Source organism: Chionomys nivalis, chromosome 11 (genome assembly GCF_950005125.1).
Source record: "Chionomys nivalis chromosome 11, mChiNiv1.1, whole genome shotgun sequence".
NCBI lineage: Eukaryota > Metazoa > Chordata > Mammalia > Rodentia > Cricetidae > Chionomys > Chionomys nivalis.
Window position 1 is genome coordinate 1,494,267 of NC_080096.1, and position 17,002 is coordinate 1,511,268.

Consider the following 17,002-nt stretch of genomic DNA (forward strand, 5'->3'; position numbering starts at 1 on the left):
GTAAGCTCCAGGACGGTGGGGGCCAGTAGCCCTGGAGATGGCCTGTTGGCATAAACCCCAGCTAGGGTGCACGCACAGCTGCCATAAACTTCCAACAAGATCTGCAGACTGCAGCGGTGCCTGATCTAGCCTGGGACTGTTTCATGAGACAAGGTGTGGGCCGAGGGGCTTGGCCAGCTAAGGCTCACCTCCATCTTCAGGGACTAGAGGTGTTTGGTCAGGGCAGAGGTAGTGGTGAGGAGGAGACACTGTATTTCAGTTCACTCAACTGCTATGACAAAAATATTACAGGCTGGGAACCTTGTCGAGTGAGGTTTATTTATCATGGCTGAGTCCAAGGCTGGGCACTGGTTTGTAGTTGACACCTTTCCACTCTGTCCTCACACATGGGTGGGCCGAAGTGTCTTACAAAGCCACTCACCCCATTCTTAAGGCTCCATCATCACAATCTAATTCCCATGTGCAAGATCCTACACGGTGGCACCATGCCCTTGGTAGTAGGATCTGAACACATGAATTCTGGGAGCACATTCAGACCACAGCAAGGTGCCAGATAAGCAGTGGGGGGTGTGTGATGGTGTGTGTGCGCGTGTGTGCACGCACATGTGTGAGCATATGCCAAGACTCTGTGAGTTGAACCATGAGGTGCTGGGCGATGCCCCCTTGTGGCTGGGGAAGGAGAGGGTGGGGAGGAGCTTTGCCAGATTTTAGTACCTTCATGCTTACAATGACAAGGACTGAGATGTCCTTTAGTGGATGAATGTGACGAGGTACCTCAGGTTGAGGGGTGGCAGGAACAAAAGGCACAGGGTGGGGAAGGCACGCCCAGATGACAACTGCCTGCCACCTCCACTTTCCTGCTGACCCGTCTTTAGTCACCAGGATTCTGTGGCCTTGACCTTGGTCTTGCTGGATATTGACAAGTGTCTGTAGTGCCAAGGAATGCACGGGCAGAGAGATGGACAGACGTGTGGTAGGTGAAGGTGAAACCTGGGTACAGGCGCACCAGGCTATCCTGGAGATTGCGGTGCAGAAGGCAGGCAGGAAGCAGGCTGTGGCTCATGAAGCCTTTCTAGGCTCCCTGCTCCTGGTCGTCCATGGAATGCACTGACCCATGGAGACAGAGTTTGGCAGGTCTGGCTCTCACTCCACGGGGGGATAGCAAGGAAAGGGGCTGCTAACCCCATCCAGTCACTTCATTGCTGCTGGGGATGGGCAGTATTAGGGATCTTGTGTATCTGAGCCTGGGGGTTGGTCTGGCTTGGAGGTGAGGCAGTGAGTCTCTATGGGACTAAAGACTGCAGAAGGAAGGGGCAGAGAGGGCAGCCCAGGGCAAAGGGATGTTTTCATAATTAGACACACTGCCCTCACCCTCCCAGAAGAACCCAGGAAGGGGTTTGTGCCACTTCATGCCAAGCAGCCCTGCCCATTGTCACAAATGAATGAGGCACTCCAGCCTGGTCCCTATGACAGCTTTGGTGATGGTGGTGATGATGGTGACCGGCTGGGGCCCCATGACAGGGAGCAAGACAGGAGGGGAAGTCTGCCTAGGTCTGGAAATTGCTGTCCCAGCTCAGAAGGATCAAGTTGTATGCTGACAACTTGGACAGGCCCAGGCCAAGTGGAAGCCAGGGTCTCTCAACATCACAAGGATTCAGGGACCTGTGGAGGGAAGGGACTGCCCGGGCTGTGTTTGCTAGCGTGGCCACGGAGTTCCCCAGTGAATGGCCTTGCAAAGCCAGTTCCACCTATGCATCCAGGAGTCTGGACCTTGCAGAAGGTTGAGGCAGGAGTCAGTCTAGACTAGTCTAAGCAGCTTCCTTTCCAGGGAGGGCTCCCCGGGACAGCACATCTCCCCCAGGACCCTGAGATGCCAGCCCCGATCTTGCTTGTGGCTGCTCCAAGGTCAGGTGTGAGCAGTGCTGAGGCTGCCCACTTCAGTGGGGCTGTGAGTCACCCAGGACAGCTGTTCTACATAAGCAGGAAGTGTCTCCTCCGGTCCGGACAGGGACGAGTGGTCAGTGGAGAGAGCAGCTCTTGGATCTACTGGTCAATGTAGTCTGCAGCCAGAGGATACCTCCTTGCGGGTCCTCACCTTCAGCCTCTTCAGCCCACGGTGGCTGGGGTCCACCAGGAGGCCATTCTGGGCTGCTGTCCAGGCCTCCTCATAGTGCTGCTCCTCTAGACAGTGCTGCCCATGGGTCAGGAACACACTGGCTGTGGGGGCCCGGCCAGGTTGTTCTGCCAGGCTGCTTTGAGCTTGGGCTGGTGACAGGGCCAAGGCCTGGGTGAAGGCCCCTGCTGCTCCGGCTGTATCCCCCAGACTCAGCAGCAGGCGACCCCGGGTGCAGAAATCTTCTATCTGCCTTGGCGGGTCACTGTCCCCTGCACCGTCCTGCAGCACACGATCCAGGTCCCTGAGTGCCCGGTCATACTCCTGCAGCTGGGTCAAGCAGGCCATTCGGAGACGCAAGTAATAAGGCCTGCCACCACCAGCCAGGACAGCCAAAGAACAGTATCCCAGTGCCCGCCTCGGCTGTCCTAAATCCAAGAGGTTGCTTGCTTTCTTGGCAGCGGCCTGCGCCGGGGACACAGAGAAAAAGCAGAGTTAGCCTCTGCTGGTGTCCGGTCCCTTCCCTGTGCAGAAGACCCACCCACTTCTGGGGGCCTGTATGTGGGTAGGGATGCCTAGAGGTCCCTAGGTAGTCAACTCCATGTGACTGAGGGCTGGCCTAGTATGTGCCTCCCCTTGGTCCCAGGGCTCTGCAGAGTCACTGCTAGTAGGGCTGATGGGTCCCGAGGTCCATAGGAACAGGAACCGGCTTTCCCTCATGGGGTACAGTGCCTTCTCTCTGTACTAGATTGAAGGCTCCCAGGCATGGCTCTATGCTTTGAGGTTAGCACAAGGGCATCTGCTCTTCTTATTCCCTGCTGTGTGACCTGCAAGAGCCTCTTGCCCTCCCTGCCGAGCTGCTTGCTCCTCGTGACTGCCGGGTGCAGCTAGAAGGAACTCAGAAACCACCGGTGCAAAGGATCACCCCAGCTCTGCAGGAGCTCCGCTCCGCCCAGCTCAGGAACGGGTACTGACTGTGTAGTCACTGGTGCAGTATATTCAGCAGGACTGCTCTTGGTGGGCGGGACCAGAGCGAGGCAGGAAGCTAAGAAAGGCCACTTCCGGGTTGGTCCCTGTTGCTGGGCAACCGAACGCTGCCTTGCTAAACCCAGCCCTTGGGATCCAACTCCCGTAGGTCTTGGGGTCTCCCTAGTGTTTTCTCGATTCTCCCCTTCAAGCTTCGGGACCTCCCCAGGCCTCCATCTCAAGTCCCCAGTCCCTGCTCGAGCTCCAGGAACCCCGTAGCAGTGCCCTCAGCGCCCCCACCAACTCAGAATTCCCCAGTTCTTCCATAGCTTGGGGATCGCGATTCCCCTTCTGACCTTTTTAGAGCTTCAGGATCCCACTCCCCAGCCCCCTCCAGTTCGGGGATTCCTATCTGGCACCCAGGACCCCAGAGACATCTCTGATCCCGACCCTGTGTAAGCTTCTCTGGGTTCCCTGACACTCCACCTTCTTCCCTTTCTCTTAGCTCACAGTCCAGATCCCAGACCCCCTGTCCAGAGGCTTTTAGTCCCTTAGAATCTATACTATAGAATACTGCCCTTTTCCACGTCACTCTGCTGGCAGAATTCAGAGCAATGGAGAGACAGATGCATTTGGAGAGATGTTTGTTTTGCCTCATGTCAACTCTTGACGCAATGTCTCTCAGACTCCAAGGCCTGAACCTGTATACCCTCCCCTCTTGCTCTTTCCAGCCTGAGCTGGGTCCTGGGGTGGGCCTTATACCGGGGTAAGGTGCCCAAGTCATCTGTGGCTTGCATGCACAAGCAAAGAAACAGGGTTAGTGTTTCCAGAAATCTTCCATGACCAGATCTGGGGTTTCTTATTCCACCCCACCCCAAACCCAAGGAAACCAGCCAACAGCAAGGAAAGAAGAGCTACCTGGGCTAGGCGTGGACTTCTGAAGCTTGTGGTGCTGAGACAAGGTCAGCATGGGGCTCAGGGGGTCTGTCCCACCTGGCTGGCTTCCCACTTTCTTACCTGGGTGAGACTCCGCCGCTCTGGGGATTCAAGGAGACGCAGGAGGAAGCTGAGGTCCTGAGTGTCTGTCTCTGCCAGGCACTGCAAGTCATGGGCAGCAGCTGACACAGCTCCCTTTTTAAGCTGGAGCAGGCCTCGCCGGGCCTGGGCAGCCTCTGATGATGGGCTGAGCTGTAGAGCTTCTTGCAAGTGGGTGCCAGCCTCTTGATACTTGCCTGTGGGGATCAGGGGAAGACAGTCAGTGTGTGTGTGTGTCTGGGGAAGAGGTATGCCCAGGAAGGGGGACATCTAGCCCCAGGGAGCTACTTTGGTGTCCCCTACTCCGTCTCGGTAGGGGTCCATTGATGGGAGCAGACTCAGCCCCAGTAGGAGCAGAGCTGCGGGGCAGCGCCCCTGTAGGCTTTGGAGGACAAACACAGATGACAGCTGCCTTTCAAACAAGGGGTGACAGGGAAACACGCATGGCACACGTGGATGCACAGGCCCTTTGGGTGTTCCCTGTGCCAGCAGAGGGGTCTGACTTGGCAGTGGTGACACGCCTTTAACCCCAGCACTAGGCAGGCAGAGGAAAGTGGATTTCTAAGTTTGAGGCCAGCTTGGTCTAAGGTGCGAGTTCTGGGACAGTCAGGGCTACATAGAGAAACCCCGTCTTGGAAAACAAAACAAACAAACAAAAAAAGCCAGAGAGTTGCCATTCTACAGGCCCTACAGGGGTTGGAGGTCATGGGATCTGGAAACATAGACACCATAGTCCAGGGACTCTTTCTCCACTTCACAGAGAATTAACAGAGGTGTGGGTCAGAGGCCCGTGTTCCCCGCTCTTACACACCTACCCAGCCCTGTGAGGATGTCCGTGAGAAGCAGGTGCCAACTGGGCTGTGCAGGGTTGATTCTAATCAACGCCTCTCCCATGGCAAGGAGGCTCTGGGTGTCCCCCTCCCCGAGGAGGCCGCCAGCGTCCAGCCACTGGTTCAGGAGGACCTGGCAGCGGGTATGGAGGCCCTGGGTGAGGGGCAACTGAACTTCCGGCTTCAGGGAGTGGATCTCAGAGATCACAGTGCCTGGATCGAGCTTAAGGGCGGAGAGCATGTCCTCCACAGCTTCCTACGAAGAGAGGGAGGCCTGTGAGTGTGGGCATGGGAGGGCTTTACTCCCATTTTTCAATTCTCTTCTCAAATTCTGTCCGTAGAGTCTCAGGGAGTCCGTCCCACCTAGCTTCTCACCTTCCCTATCCTGACTATCCCGGCCTACCTACCTGTTAGCGTTCAGGCATCTGTACTGGCTGGCCTGCCCTTTCCCATCTCCTTCCCTCCCTCCCTCCCTCCCTCCCTCCCTCCCTCTCTCTCTCTCTCTCTCTCTCTCTCTCTCTCTCTCCCTCCTTCTCCCTCTCCCTCTCTCCCTCTCTCCCTCTCTCCCTCTCTCCCTCTCTCTCTCCCTCTCCCTCTCCCTCTCTCCCTCTCTCCCTCTCCCTCCCTCCCTCTCTGTCTCTCTCCCTCCCTCTCCCTCTCTCTCTCTCTCTCTCTCTCTCTCTCTCTCTCCCTCCCTCCCTCTCCCTCTCCCTCTCCCTCTCCCTCTCCCTCTCCCTCTCTCTCTCTCTCTCTCTCTCTCTCTCTCTCTCTCTCTCTCTCTCTCTCTCATCTCTTTCATCTCTTTCTCTTCTGCCACTTTTGTCCCCAGAGACTGATTTCTTACCCCCAGCCCTTTCTGCCTCTTCTCTCTCCTCTCCAAATAAACCTCCTATGTGAGCCTTGTTGCATGGTGTGATTTCTCTTCGTGGAGTTTTAAAATAAATTACAACACTACCACCTGCACAGGTTTACTAAGATCCACTAGCTGCCCCAAAGGCTTGCATATCTATCCCTGCGACTGAGGCAGGAAAGCGTGAAAGGTGAAGCTGTGGGAATGTGACTCTCGTTCTCTGCAAGTGCTTGTGGGCAGAAGAGTTCTGACGTGCACCCTGATGGATGGAATGTCATAGGCCACCTTTTTTGGGGTGACTTCTGCCAGGCTCCTAGCTGCAGCGGGGTCATATGGGCCCCGTCACTGGAAGGCCTGACCTTGCTCACCTTCCTTCAGCAGAGGAGGAAGGTAGCACCCCAGTCTCCCTCATGTCTGCTTGCCTAGGCCCAGGTGGGGAGGATGGGCTGGCACCTGAAGCTGGTCCAGGGCCAGGTGCACGAGGGCTCGGCCACACAAAGCTTGCACGTTCCTTGGCTCCTCCCGAAGCATGGAGTTGAAGTCAAACATGGCGGTCTTCTTCTGACCCAGGATCCCGTAACAGCGGGCTCGGGTGAGGAGGGACTCATTAGCCGGACTCCCTGAAGGAAGTACATGTGGTCAGGACAGGGATTTGGCTAGGGCTCTTGTACAGGGTCCAATCTGGGTGGGCAAAGGGATACAAGGTCCACCCTGGGGTGCTAAAACTCCATTGGGTATTAAGACTCTGTCAGGCCACCAGGGTTACTGGCCACAGGGCAGAAGCCCAACCAGGAGGGGTGGTGCCTGGGAGAACTAGTGGATGATTGGGGTGTTCTTGGAAGGTCTATGCCACTGTTTTGGTGGAAGGGGGTAGGACAAGTTCCTTAGGCCAGGGTAGAGAAAGGAAGGATGTGGTAGGTAGACTGAGGCTCAGAGTGGGCAGCTATTCCCAGTGAACTCTGGGAGGTGGAGCCTCTCCCCAGACAGACTGCCTCTATCACACTCCTGTACATCTGCCTAGTGTCCCACACAGGGAACCACACACTCCCTCTGCAGGCCATTCTGGGTCCTGACCTTCCCCTGTCACTGATGACCTGCTGGACTGGGTACACCAACTGCTCCCCTCCCTCCTCCTACGAGCTCCCTTCCACCTACTCTGAGGAACAAGCGGTGGGGAGGTGCCAGCACAAGTCACCAAGAAGCCACCATGATCAGAATGCAGGACTACATGACGCCCACCTCTGAACCTGCCTGGCTCCAGGGACTTGTTCTTGCACCGTGGCACTCGAGTACTGCGCTCTAGCATGCTCGGGGAGCCTGCTGCAACCCAGATGAGAAGACTTGGCCAGATGTGGAGGCCAGGTATGGGCATAGAAAACCTGCCACTACTGTGAAGGGCTCAGGGAAGCCAAGGTCTGGCCTACACCTCAGAGGGGAGCAGGCAGAAAGGTAGCACCCTGCTCTCCCTCACTCCTGCTTGCCCCACAGAACAGAGTCCCAGCTGACCCAGGCCTTCCTCAGGCTTTGGTACGCTCACCAGATAGCCAGGGTTCAGCACGTAGGTGATCTTGGTAAATGGTCCTGTCTCGTCTATACTGTGGAGTCTCAAGGGCACAGGATTGTATGGAGCAGGCTTGATCTCAGACCCCATGTCTCCCATGCATCTGGCACAGGATCAGACCCCTGGGGCTGGTGGGGGTTCCTACCTGCAGCAAAGATGGCCAGAGAGAGGTATGCGATGGCTTCCCTGGTGTGGGCCTCACTCTCTGGCCCCCCTGGCTGTGTCCGCAGTATGTTTAATGCCTGTGTGTGACAGTGACTTTGCAGCAGCTTTAGGTCCTCCTGGTGGAAGACATCGAGGGTGTGCTGGAGACAGGCGGTGTTTCCAGACTGGGCCACCTTCTTCACCAGCTGTGGGGCAAGAGTGGAGTCATTGCTGTGATCTCCATTGTTCCTCGTTTCTTACTACCCACGCCCTTCCCAGCACTGGCTGCTCTGAGTAGGTCCTGGCTCTGCATTCACAAGCCTGGAGTGGGGGAAAGCTGTCTATTTTGAGCACTGGAAGGTTTTCCAGGAATTGAAGTTCCCAGCCAGTTAAGCCCCTGAAGGTATGTTTGGCCTCCATTTACTGTGCCTCCTCCTGAGAGGACAGGGATGTGGGGGTGAAGAGGCATAGAATGCAGCAGCAGAAACTGACAGGTGGGGTGGGCTCCTTTTTCCGAGTCTTGGTGTCGTCCTCTGTCACGTGGGTGGAGACCCCACCCCAACAAGCTGACCCGAGGAAGGTTTGAATAAGTTTGAGCAGGAGACCTCAGAACAGCAAGTGACAGGGACTCTAGGGAGCTGCTTATAAGGTGTGGACCAAAAGCCAAGGGTCTGGCTGGACTCTAGTCAGGGGTTCTCCTCAGGCACAGACAAGCTCCTCTCTCCATGATTCCATCCTAGGAGACACAACTGTTCCCCATGGGCCTGGTACAGACTCCTGACCCCGGCAGAGAAGGATTGGTTAGTTCCAGGTTTCTGCCCAGAGAATCAAGGTTCCAGCCAGACCAGAGGAGAATGAAGAAGCTGGCTGGTCCCTCAGCCCAGACTTCATGGCCAGAAATCTCCCCAGAAACATGAACTGTGAACGCTGGCGCAAACAGAAAGCTCACAATGCCTGGACCAGGTCTTAAGCTCCACGATTCCGAGAGCAGGGGTTCTCAGAGGCTGGGAAGCAGGGGTCAGGAGTCTCGTAAAGCTGCACCTCTATTCCAGCAGAGTTAGGCTTGAGTTAGGCTCAGACTATGATCCATTGGTTCTTGGCCACTTTTCATTACACCACAGTCAAAGCAAGTAGGAGCTCCTACCATGTGCAGGTGCCTCTCAGGTCCTGAGCCCCCCCTCAGCCAATGAAGCTCAGAGAGGTAAGGGATGGCCGCAGGTGGTGGCGTGGGGCTTAATGTGCCCATTCTAAAGCCCAGGCTGTAGGAAGCAGATCTGGGGCCATGGGATGCACGGTGTTCTTCGCAGAGCAGTGCCCGCTCCTATCTGCACAAATTCACCCGGGTCTTCTTACCTGGTTGGCATCGTAGCAGAAGCCCCTCCTCAGCTGAAGCAGGGCCAGTCGCACCAGCACAGGGGCCGCTTGGGGCCTCCGGGACAAGGCAATCCGCAGGGATTTGTGAGCATCATCCAGGCGACCCAAGAGGTACAGGGCATCGGCCACCAAGAGGCAGGAAGTCTCATCCTCTGCATCCAGCTCCATCAGCAGCATGGCTAGCTGGTAGACACCATAGGCATTCCTATGGAGAAGGTGGTTCAGTGTGGGACAGGCCTTTTCCTGTACCCCTACATCACTCATGAGGTCAGGCCTCAGGTGACTCTTGCCCCCAACCATGCCTGTAGTCTGGATAGCTCTTTTCCTAATGAGCTGCAGAGAGAGGACCACATCACCTAACCTGCTCCTTCACCCTCCCCATGCTCTTTCCACCACCCCACAGGGCAGGACCTCTGCAGAAGAAGGTTCCAAAGCCACCAAAGATCCTGAGCAGACCCTGCCTCAGTTACTTTTCTTATTAATATAAGAATTGATGGTGAAACGTAACAACAGTAGGAATCCACACGAGGGCAGAGGAAGCTCAAGGGTGGGCATGGGGTGTGGACTAACGGTGGTGGGCGAAGGCTGGGCAGAGGGAGGTACCCCCTCCCACAGCAGTGTGCCACATGGGCCTGGGAGGGCAGGGTGGGTGCCACTTGAAGTCAAAGACCCTTCCTTGGAGCGGTCTCCTGAGCCTGAGATACACCTGTCCCCACTTTGAGACAAGTTGTTATGGAGACAAGGTGTCACAAACGTCTTTAGCAACTAAAGGACACATCACTCAAGTTTAGGAGAAGGATGCAAGCTGCAGCTGCAACAAAAACTCCATATCTTGAGGCATTTCACGTGAGCAATAAGAAAAGGTTAGAACGATGCATTGCAGGGGTCTGATCTTCAGAGAATTTCATCCCTTCCATTTAAAAAGGAAAGCAATGGGGGCTGGAGAGATGGCTCAATGGCTAAGAGCACTGGTTGTTTTCCTAGCGGACTAGGGTTCAATTGCCATATGGTGAGGACAGCTGTAATTCCAGTACCAAGGTCTGAAGCCCTCTTCTGTCTTTTGCTGGTACTACAGGCATGCGATATACATATAGGCAAGCAAAACAAAACGGAAAAAAAATCACAAAATGTAAATACTTCATTTTAAAAATTGTGGTGTGTGTGTGTGTAAACGAGAGCAGTTGTCCTTGTAGGCCAGAGGCAAGGGTTCTCTTGAAGCTGGAGTTATAGCCTGTGTATACATACTGCTGGGAACTGAACTCAGGCTTTTTCTCAACTCTTAAGCCATCTCATCAGCCCCCTGACTTTTTCGCTTCTTGCTTTTTTTTTTTTTTTTTTTTTTTTTTTGCTTTTTCCTGTGTTTTTGAAACACGGGCTCACTTTGTAGCCCAGGCTGACCTGGAACTCTATAGCTGTCTTCATGGCGATCCTCCTGTATCAGTCTCCCAAGGGCTGGGATTGCAGGTGTGAGCCTCCACCTAACCTAATGTATTCCTAACACAAGGCACCACTTTCTGAGATCCAGGATCCTGAGATCTCAGCCCTTGTTCCAGATTCCCACCATTAGCCACCCAGCCGAACCTAGCACAGTGTTCTATCAGACATCCCTGCCTAACTTCCCCCACCTCCAGCGCGGGGCAGGCTCTCACCCCTCCTGCGCCTGTGCTGCAGGGCCAGCACCCTGCGCACCCTTCCTCGTGCAGCTAGGCGAGCGCAGCAGCATTTTGCGGCCCTCCTCCCGCAGCACGGTCAGCAGCAGCCCTCGCTGGTTCCAGGGCACATAGGCTTTGGCGACTAGCAGCGTCTCCTCCGGCCGTAGCCGGCAGGCGGTAACATAGTCCAGCGCGCCCAGGAAGGTGCTGCCCTCCAGCACCCGCAGCAGCCCTCGGCCGCACAGCGCGCGCACGCAGCCTCCCGCGTGTGGCACCCCGCGCTCCACCACCGCCTGGAAGTCCTCGCGCGCGCGCCACGCATCACCCGCGTGCAGCGCACAGAAGCCGCGCAGCGCCAGCAGCGGCGCGAGGTCTCCGGTGCGGTCCCCGATGCGCTCCCCAGGACGCCTGGGCCGCAGGAGACGCTCACACTGCGTGCGAGCGCCCGCCACGTCCCCGGCCAGCAGCAGACACTCAGCCAGGCGGATCCCTAGCGCGGGTCGCCTTCGGGCGGGAGCCACACGAAGCAGGACCTGGAGCGCGTGGGTCACAGGAACCAAGAGCTCGCGGTCCGCGTCCTCTCGCAGCTCCCGGCGGCTTCGCACAGCCTCCAGGAAGCGGTCGAAGCCCACGTCCGCGGCTTCCAGCGCCTGAGCCTGCACGCGTTCGCGGTCCTCGGCCGACAGCAGTGCCTGGAAGTGCCTCCGTGCCCCGGCAGGACTCTCACGGAAGGCCTCCCGTAGGTCCAGCAGCATGTCCTCCGCTCGGCCGTCCAGGAAGAAGGCCGCAGCTGCGCGGGTGACCAGCAGGGCCGCCAGTTGCTCACCTGGGGAGAGAAAGCTGTATTGCGCTGCCTTCCGAAAGCTCTTTCTGTCAGTTCAGGGTATCTCCCCTAAGTCCGCAGGTAACCCAGGGCCCTGGGACCACAAGGACGACCCCAAATGGTGCCCGTGAGTGATGCCATAGCATCCGCGCCAGCACCACAGCTAGCAGCTCCTGGTGCCACTCATCACTATCCCCCTGACTCTGGGTAGGCATCACTTCTCAGTCCCAATAGAAATTTATTTACATTTCCTTCCGCCCTGACTTCCAGCGATGGGTTTTAGTTTCCTTCTCAGGGATGTAGCCCCATCCAACCCACTCTGTGAAACTGGGATTCTGAGTCTGATTTTGTAGGGTCACCAGTCCTGGAATCTTTACATCCTACTTTCTCGGGACCCAACGCTTTCCTGTAGGAAAACAGAGATAGCAGAAGGAGGGGCTCAGTAATCTGAAGCCCTTACCTGAGGAGTGGGTGGAGGTCACTGGCTGAATCTCCTGATTTCCCATTGTTAGCCACCATTGGATTCGGGGAGCACACTATCACAGCCCTGAACCCAGCAAAACGACAAACAACCAGTTTGCACAGACTGACCAAGAAACCCGCCGAAAACAGGGTCCCCTGTCCAGTCCTGGTGGCAGAAGCCAAAGGTGTAAACAGAAGAAAGATCAACCCTGGAAACAGCCACACTTCCTTCCAAGAATGCAAACACACTCAACACACACCACACACACACTCTCACACACACACACTCACCACACACACACACACACACACACACACCACACCACATACATGTTCAATTTCTTCATCGTCCCATAGGCCGTTAAGGCTCTATTCATCTATTCTTCTGTTTTTCGTATCAGATTATCTATTTTATTTTAAATTTTGATGACTCTTCTCCCATCTCTATAGTGCTGATTTTTTCATTATTATTTCACTTTTGAATTAATTTCCGTTTTTTTTTTTGGGGGGGGTGATGCTGGGTAGCAAATCTAGGTCTGTGTACATGTTAGGCAAGCATTTCACCACTGAGTTATGCTACCCCTACCCCAGCTAGTATTTTTTAAGTTGTAGACCAGACTTTTGAGCAATGGCCTGCAGACTCCCATTTAATTATGCTCCTCAGATGAGGGCTGAATTTTGTATTCGTAACCAGTTAAGTTGCCTGGACTCAAACTTCGAATTCTATAGCACAAATAATTAAAACCCGGAGACAGAAATTGGGGTTCAACCTGAAAACCAGAAAAGCCAAGCCACTAGAGAAGTCTTAACCTCTACCAAGGCTGGGCAACCACAAACTAAGCAAACTAAGCCCCTCTCTCCTCCCATTTTACATTCCCTCCAGTGCTGGGATTAAGGGCATATTGACTCCCTAGTGCTGGGATTAAAGGTATAGGCCACCCCACCTGGATTTATTTCTGCATTAATATTGTGTAGCCCAGGGATGTATTGAACCCACAGAGATCCATCTGACTCTATGTCACTCAAATCCTGGGATTAAAGGTGTGTGTCACCACTGCCTGACCTCTAGTGGCTTTAGCTTTGCCTCTGGTCTTCAGGGAAGATTTATTTATCAAAATACAAATAATAGATCACTACAAAATTCTGTCAGATTCTCTCTTTAGTCCCTGATGCTTCAAAGGGACTGTCTTGTCTCTCCTGTGTGCATCCAGTTCAGCAATCAGCCATGGGTTTAACATTAAGATTCTGCACCGCATCCTCCCGTGGCTCCCTCCTCGGGACTTTCTGTCCAGGAGCCCACTCTTTTTCAGCCCGGAACTCTCTGACGTCCTCTCAAGCGGGGTAAAACTGGGGCTTTCAGTTGTACGCATGACTGCAGAGAAGATAGAGAAAAAGCCTCCAAGCTTCCTCCTCCAGGCAGTCACCATCCGACCCCTTCCTTCAAATACTTCATCCAAAACAGGTAGCTGTCGCCCGTGGGACAGGTGACCTGTGAGGACCATCCACCTTTCCCAGAGCCGGATCCGCCCTTAGCTTTAGCGACGTCGATGGCTGGGACTTCTAAGACGCTGTCTCACTGCTTTCATTTCCGGTTTTCTGGGGTTCGCTAACGAATCTCCTTTCCGATCAGCTGTGTAAAGAAAACGCTTTTCCCTTGCTGTACTTCTCCTCCATCTTGTTTCCACAGTGCTGGATACTTTCTCCAGGTTTTGTTGCTGCGTTTTCTCTTTGGGGAAGTTTTTGCCAGTTACTTTATTTATTTATTAATCTCACTGCTATGTAGGAATCTCACAAATTTCTACATACTGATTATTGTTATTCTTTTTGCCATTGTGTATTTTGAAAACAATCTCTTCTCTGCTAATTGTCCTTTCTTTTACATTTTACAGTTGCCTGCTCTTCCAAAGGTCCTGAGTTCAATTCCCGGCAACCACATGGTGGCTCACAACCATCTGTAATGTGTTGCCCTCTTCTGGCCTGCAGATATACACACAGACAGAATTTTGTATACATAATAAATAAATAAATACATATTTTTTTGAAAAAAAAAACATTGAAAGTTTGTGTATCCTGATAAGCCTCTCTGCTGATGCACAATCCAGACCAGACCAAACCAAACGAATTAGAAAAGGCCAAGTTTAATGGGTAAAATGCTTCCGGATGGTATTCTGGCCCCCCCCCAGAGAAACACCAGAAAATCACATCTGATTTGTCGGAAGGGGGGGAGTTTAAATCCCCTGTGGGAGTGGTCTTGAGCATCTTTGGGGGGAGGGGTCATCGTTTGGTAGGTTTTCTGAGATGAGGCAGGGTTTGGAGAGAGATGGGGAGGGGGCTTGGGGTAGAACTTTCACTAGAACATTCCAGACTCTTTGGGTATATGGATGCCAGGAGCTGGGGTGAAGCTTCCACCAGAACAAAACAAATTATTTATTTATTTATTATTAAGTTTTTGAAGGGGACAGGGTTTTTATATGTAGCCCTGGCTGTCCTAGAACTCAGTCTGTAGGCCAGGCTAGCCTCAAACTCAGAGATCTGTCTGTTTCTCTCCACTCCCATCCCAGTGCTGAGATTAAACATGTGTGCCACCAGCCTGGCAAGATTTATTTATTTTTACTTTTATGTGTGAGTGTTTTATATGCATGTATATCTGTGCACCATGTGTGTGCTGTGCCCATGGAGGTCAGAAGAGGGCATCAGATTTCCTGGAATGGGAGTTACAGATGGTTGTGAGCTGCCACGTGGGTCTTGGGGAGCTTAATCCAGGTCTTCTGCAAGAACAGCCAGTGCTTTTAATGCTGAGGCAGTCCTCCAATCTCATATGTCCTTTTAGTATATTACTGAACAAGGCGAATCATATTATTCTGCAAACGTAAACTTAGCAAGTTCAATATTATCTGTTGCTTTTGTTTGTTTTGAGACAGAGTCTCACCATACAGCTTGACTGGCCCGGAATTCACTATGTAAACAGACTGGCCTTGAATTCACATCCATCCTGCTAGTCCTGCTTCTGTAGCCAGAGTGCTGGGATTACAAGTGTGTCCCATCACATCCAGCTACAAGTCCTCTATGATGTGATGCACTTTTGCCGACCACACACATCAGAGCCAGGACATGGAGCTTCCGGTTCTTGCCAATTCCTTCCTGTTCCTGTTTATTATGTTCCAGCCAGCAGGGACCCTGGCATTCAGCAGACACTTTGTCTCTCTTTGCCACATCCCAGCGACTTTGTGTGACCACAGCTGACTACAGACTGAAGTCCACAGAAAAACGGCAAGGTGAAAGAAATCTTTACTCTTTATAAGTTGATTATCTTAGGTGTTGTGTGTTAGCTGCTAGCGTAGGGTTGCCGTCCGCGTTAACCCCTCCCCAGTCAAGTCTTTAAATCATTCTTGGTTCACAGTGTGTGACTCAGTGATACCTCAGATTCATTATTTCCCTCTTCCCTCCGGCCCGAGGGCGTGGTCTCCCTCAGCCCCCACCTTCCTAGTGCCCTCCCTCCAGCCTTCCACCTTCCCAGCGCCTGTCTCCTTCAGCTTCCCTAAGACTCCTGACTTCCCAGTCTCCCAATCTCCTCCCAGACTTCCAGATCCCAGCAAGTCTGGCCTGTTTCTGACTCCTGAATCACACTCATACACAATACCAGAAGAAGCATGGTTGAGGCTCAGCTGAAAAGCCACCTCTTCTGGGAAGCCCTCTCTGCCAACAGCCAGATTTGTGCCTTGCATTTTATAAGGCAAGAACCTTGTTTGTTCCTCTCTGGGTTCTCTGTCTTTTCACTGTGGTGTCCCCAGCTCCAGCACCAGCCCTTGCCCCACCCCAGCTTTGGTCCCACCACAGACAGGTTTTAGCTGTTGTTGGAGTGACTGTTGCCATGGCTCCTGGGGGATGTGACTAGTGATTCACTGTCCTACCTTGGGGTCTGCTCCCCGTTGGGTCAGGCTGAAGGTCCCGGCTGCACGCTGCCAGGCAGTCTTCAAATCTGCCTCTAAGAAGCAGAGCTTTAGGTGACATGGCATCCACCCAGCTGCCCCTGGGGTCCAGGGCCTTCAGGAATGCCCGGCAGTTGGTCTCTTGTGGGCCGCTGCTCTCTGTGGCCTTCAGGAGTCCTGAGAGGTAGTCCTGAAGGGTGCCAAGCAGCGTGGGGAGATAGGGCTGCTGGTGGCTACGGATGAAGGCTACCGTCCGGTCTGCACTGGAGGCATAGGTCTGAAGATAGGCAGCTATGCCCTCACTGACCTGGTCCACTGAGAGGACCCAGGCTAGGGCACGGGTCAGCTGTAGCTCCAGGGTCTGCTGGGAGTGTGTATCCAACAGGGCATTGCAACGCTGTACCACCTCCGTGTGGCGCCCGTAGGCCAGCAGGCCAGCTAAAAGGTACAGGACAGTGGCAGGGTGGTCTGGGTAAATGGCACCAAGGAAGGCAGAGGCCAGTGGCCCTGTCAGGGAGACCACGGCCATGCCATCCCAGTGGATATCAGGAATCTGGCTGTCCCCTCGACACCAGGCCTCCAGTGTGGCCACCACAGGTGCCCCTGGGGCCTCAGCCAGGAGAGCTTGCACGTGCCGCACGGCCGAAGGGGCATGACAGCTGAAGGCCGCCAGGTAGAAGCCTGTGGCTAAAGGCAGCTCCCCAAGGCCCAGGTGCTTGTCCCCCTCCTGGCAGAGGCAGACCGCGAGCTCCTGAGCTGACATCAGGGTCTCAGTCCCCACTGGTCCGTGTTCAGTCTTCATGAGTACCACGGATACCTACAGAAGGGGAATTGTATTAGTGTCCGAGGTTCAAGTTCACCTGCCCCATAGCCTCTTTGAATATGACCTCAGAGCAACCTCCCAGTTCCTGCCACTGAGACCTCAGAACCTGTACAGACCCTGCTGGACAGAACCTGGGACTTGGTTACCAAAGAGACATTTTTGGAGCCCCCTGACAGGCTGTCTCCGTTAGCAGGACTTGGGTTCTACTGGGGCCCGCCAGTTTGGGTTTCAAGTTACTACTCTTATCTCTTGAGCCTCAGTTTCCCCCTTTGTCCAGTGGGATGGAACCCTGCCTACTCAGGTCAGCCTCAGGGGGCCTTGGCGTCCACGTCTGGGGAGCAGCGCCTGGGCATAGTCTGGGACCCCTGGCTCCCTCTGTCGGGAAGGCAAATAACTGCAGGGTCTCGGAGCTCCAACCCAGCACTGCACCCCCACCAACC

The 17,002-nt window shown here is 54.3% G+C and overlaps 1 protein-coding gene across 1 annotated transcript; it reads right to left on the minus strand.

The window, feature by feature from the left end:
* Positions 1–1,674: 1,674 nt before the first annotated feature.
* On the minus strand, positions 1,675–16,502 carry Ttc34 (tetratricopeptide repeat domain 34). The gene is made up of 8 exons (XM_057784975.1): positions 15,722–16,502; positions 10,523–11,351; positions 8,853–9,078; positions 7,501–7,705; positions 6,248–6,414; positions 4,930–5,200; positions 4,097–4,311; positions 1,675–2,578 (listed from the first exon to the last, which is right to left on the minus strand). Exons 1-8 carry the CDS (start codon positions 16,500–16,502, stop codon positions 2,051–2,053), a joined length of 3,222 nt encoding a protein of 1,073 aa, XP_057640958.1. The 3' UTR covers positions 1,675–2,050.
* Positions 16,503–17,002: the final 500 nt, after the last annotated feature.

Excerpts from the sequence above, each read along its gene's own strand:
- Ttc34 (XM_057784975.1), bottom strand. The coding sequence starts at position 16,502 with ATGTCAGCTCAGGAGCTCGCGGTCTGCCTCTGCCAGGAGGGGGACAAG. Across the intron at positions 11,352-15,721 it reads AACGGGGAGCAGACCCCAAG|GTGAGCAACTGGCGGCCCTG; the intron begins GTAGGACAGTGA and ends TTCTCTCCCCAG. Across the intron at positions 2,579-4,096 it reads AGCGGCGGAGTCTCACCCAG|GCCGCTGCCAAGAAAGCAAG; the intron begins GTAAGAAAGTGG and ends TCCCCGGCGCAG.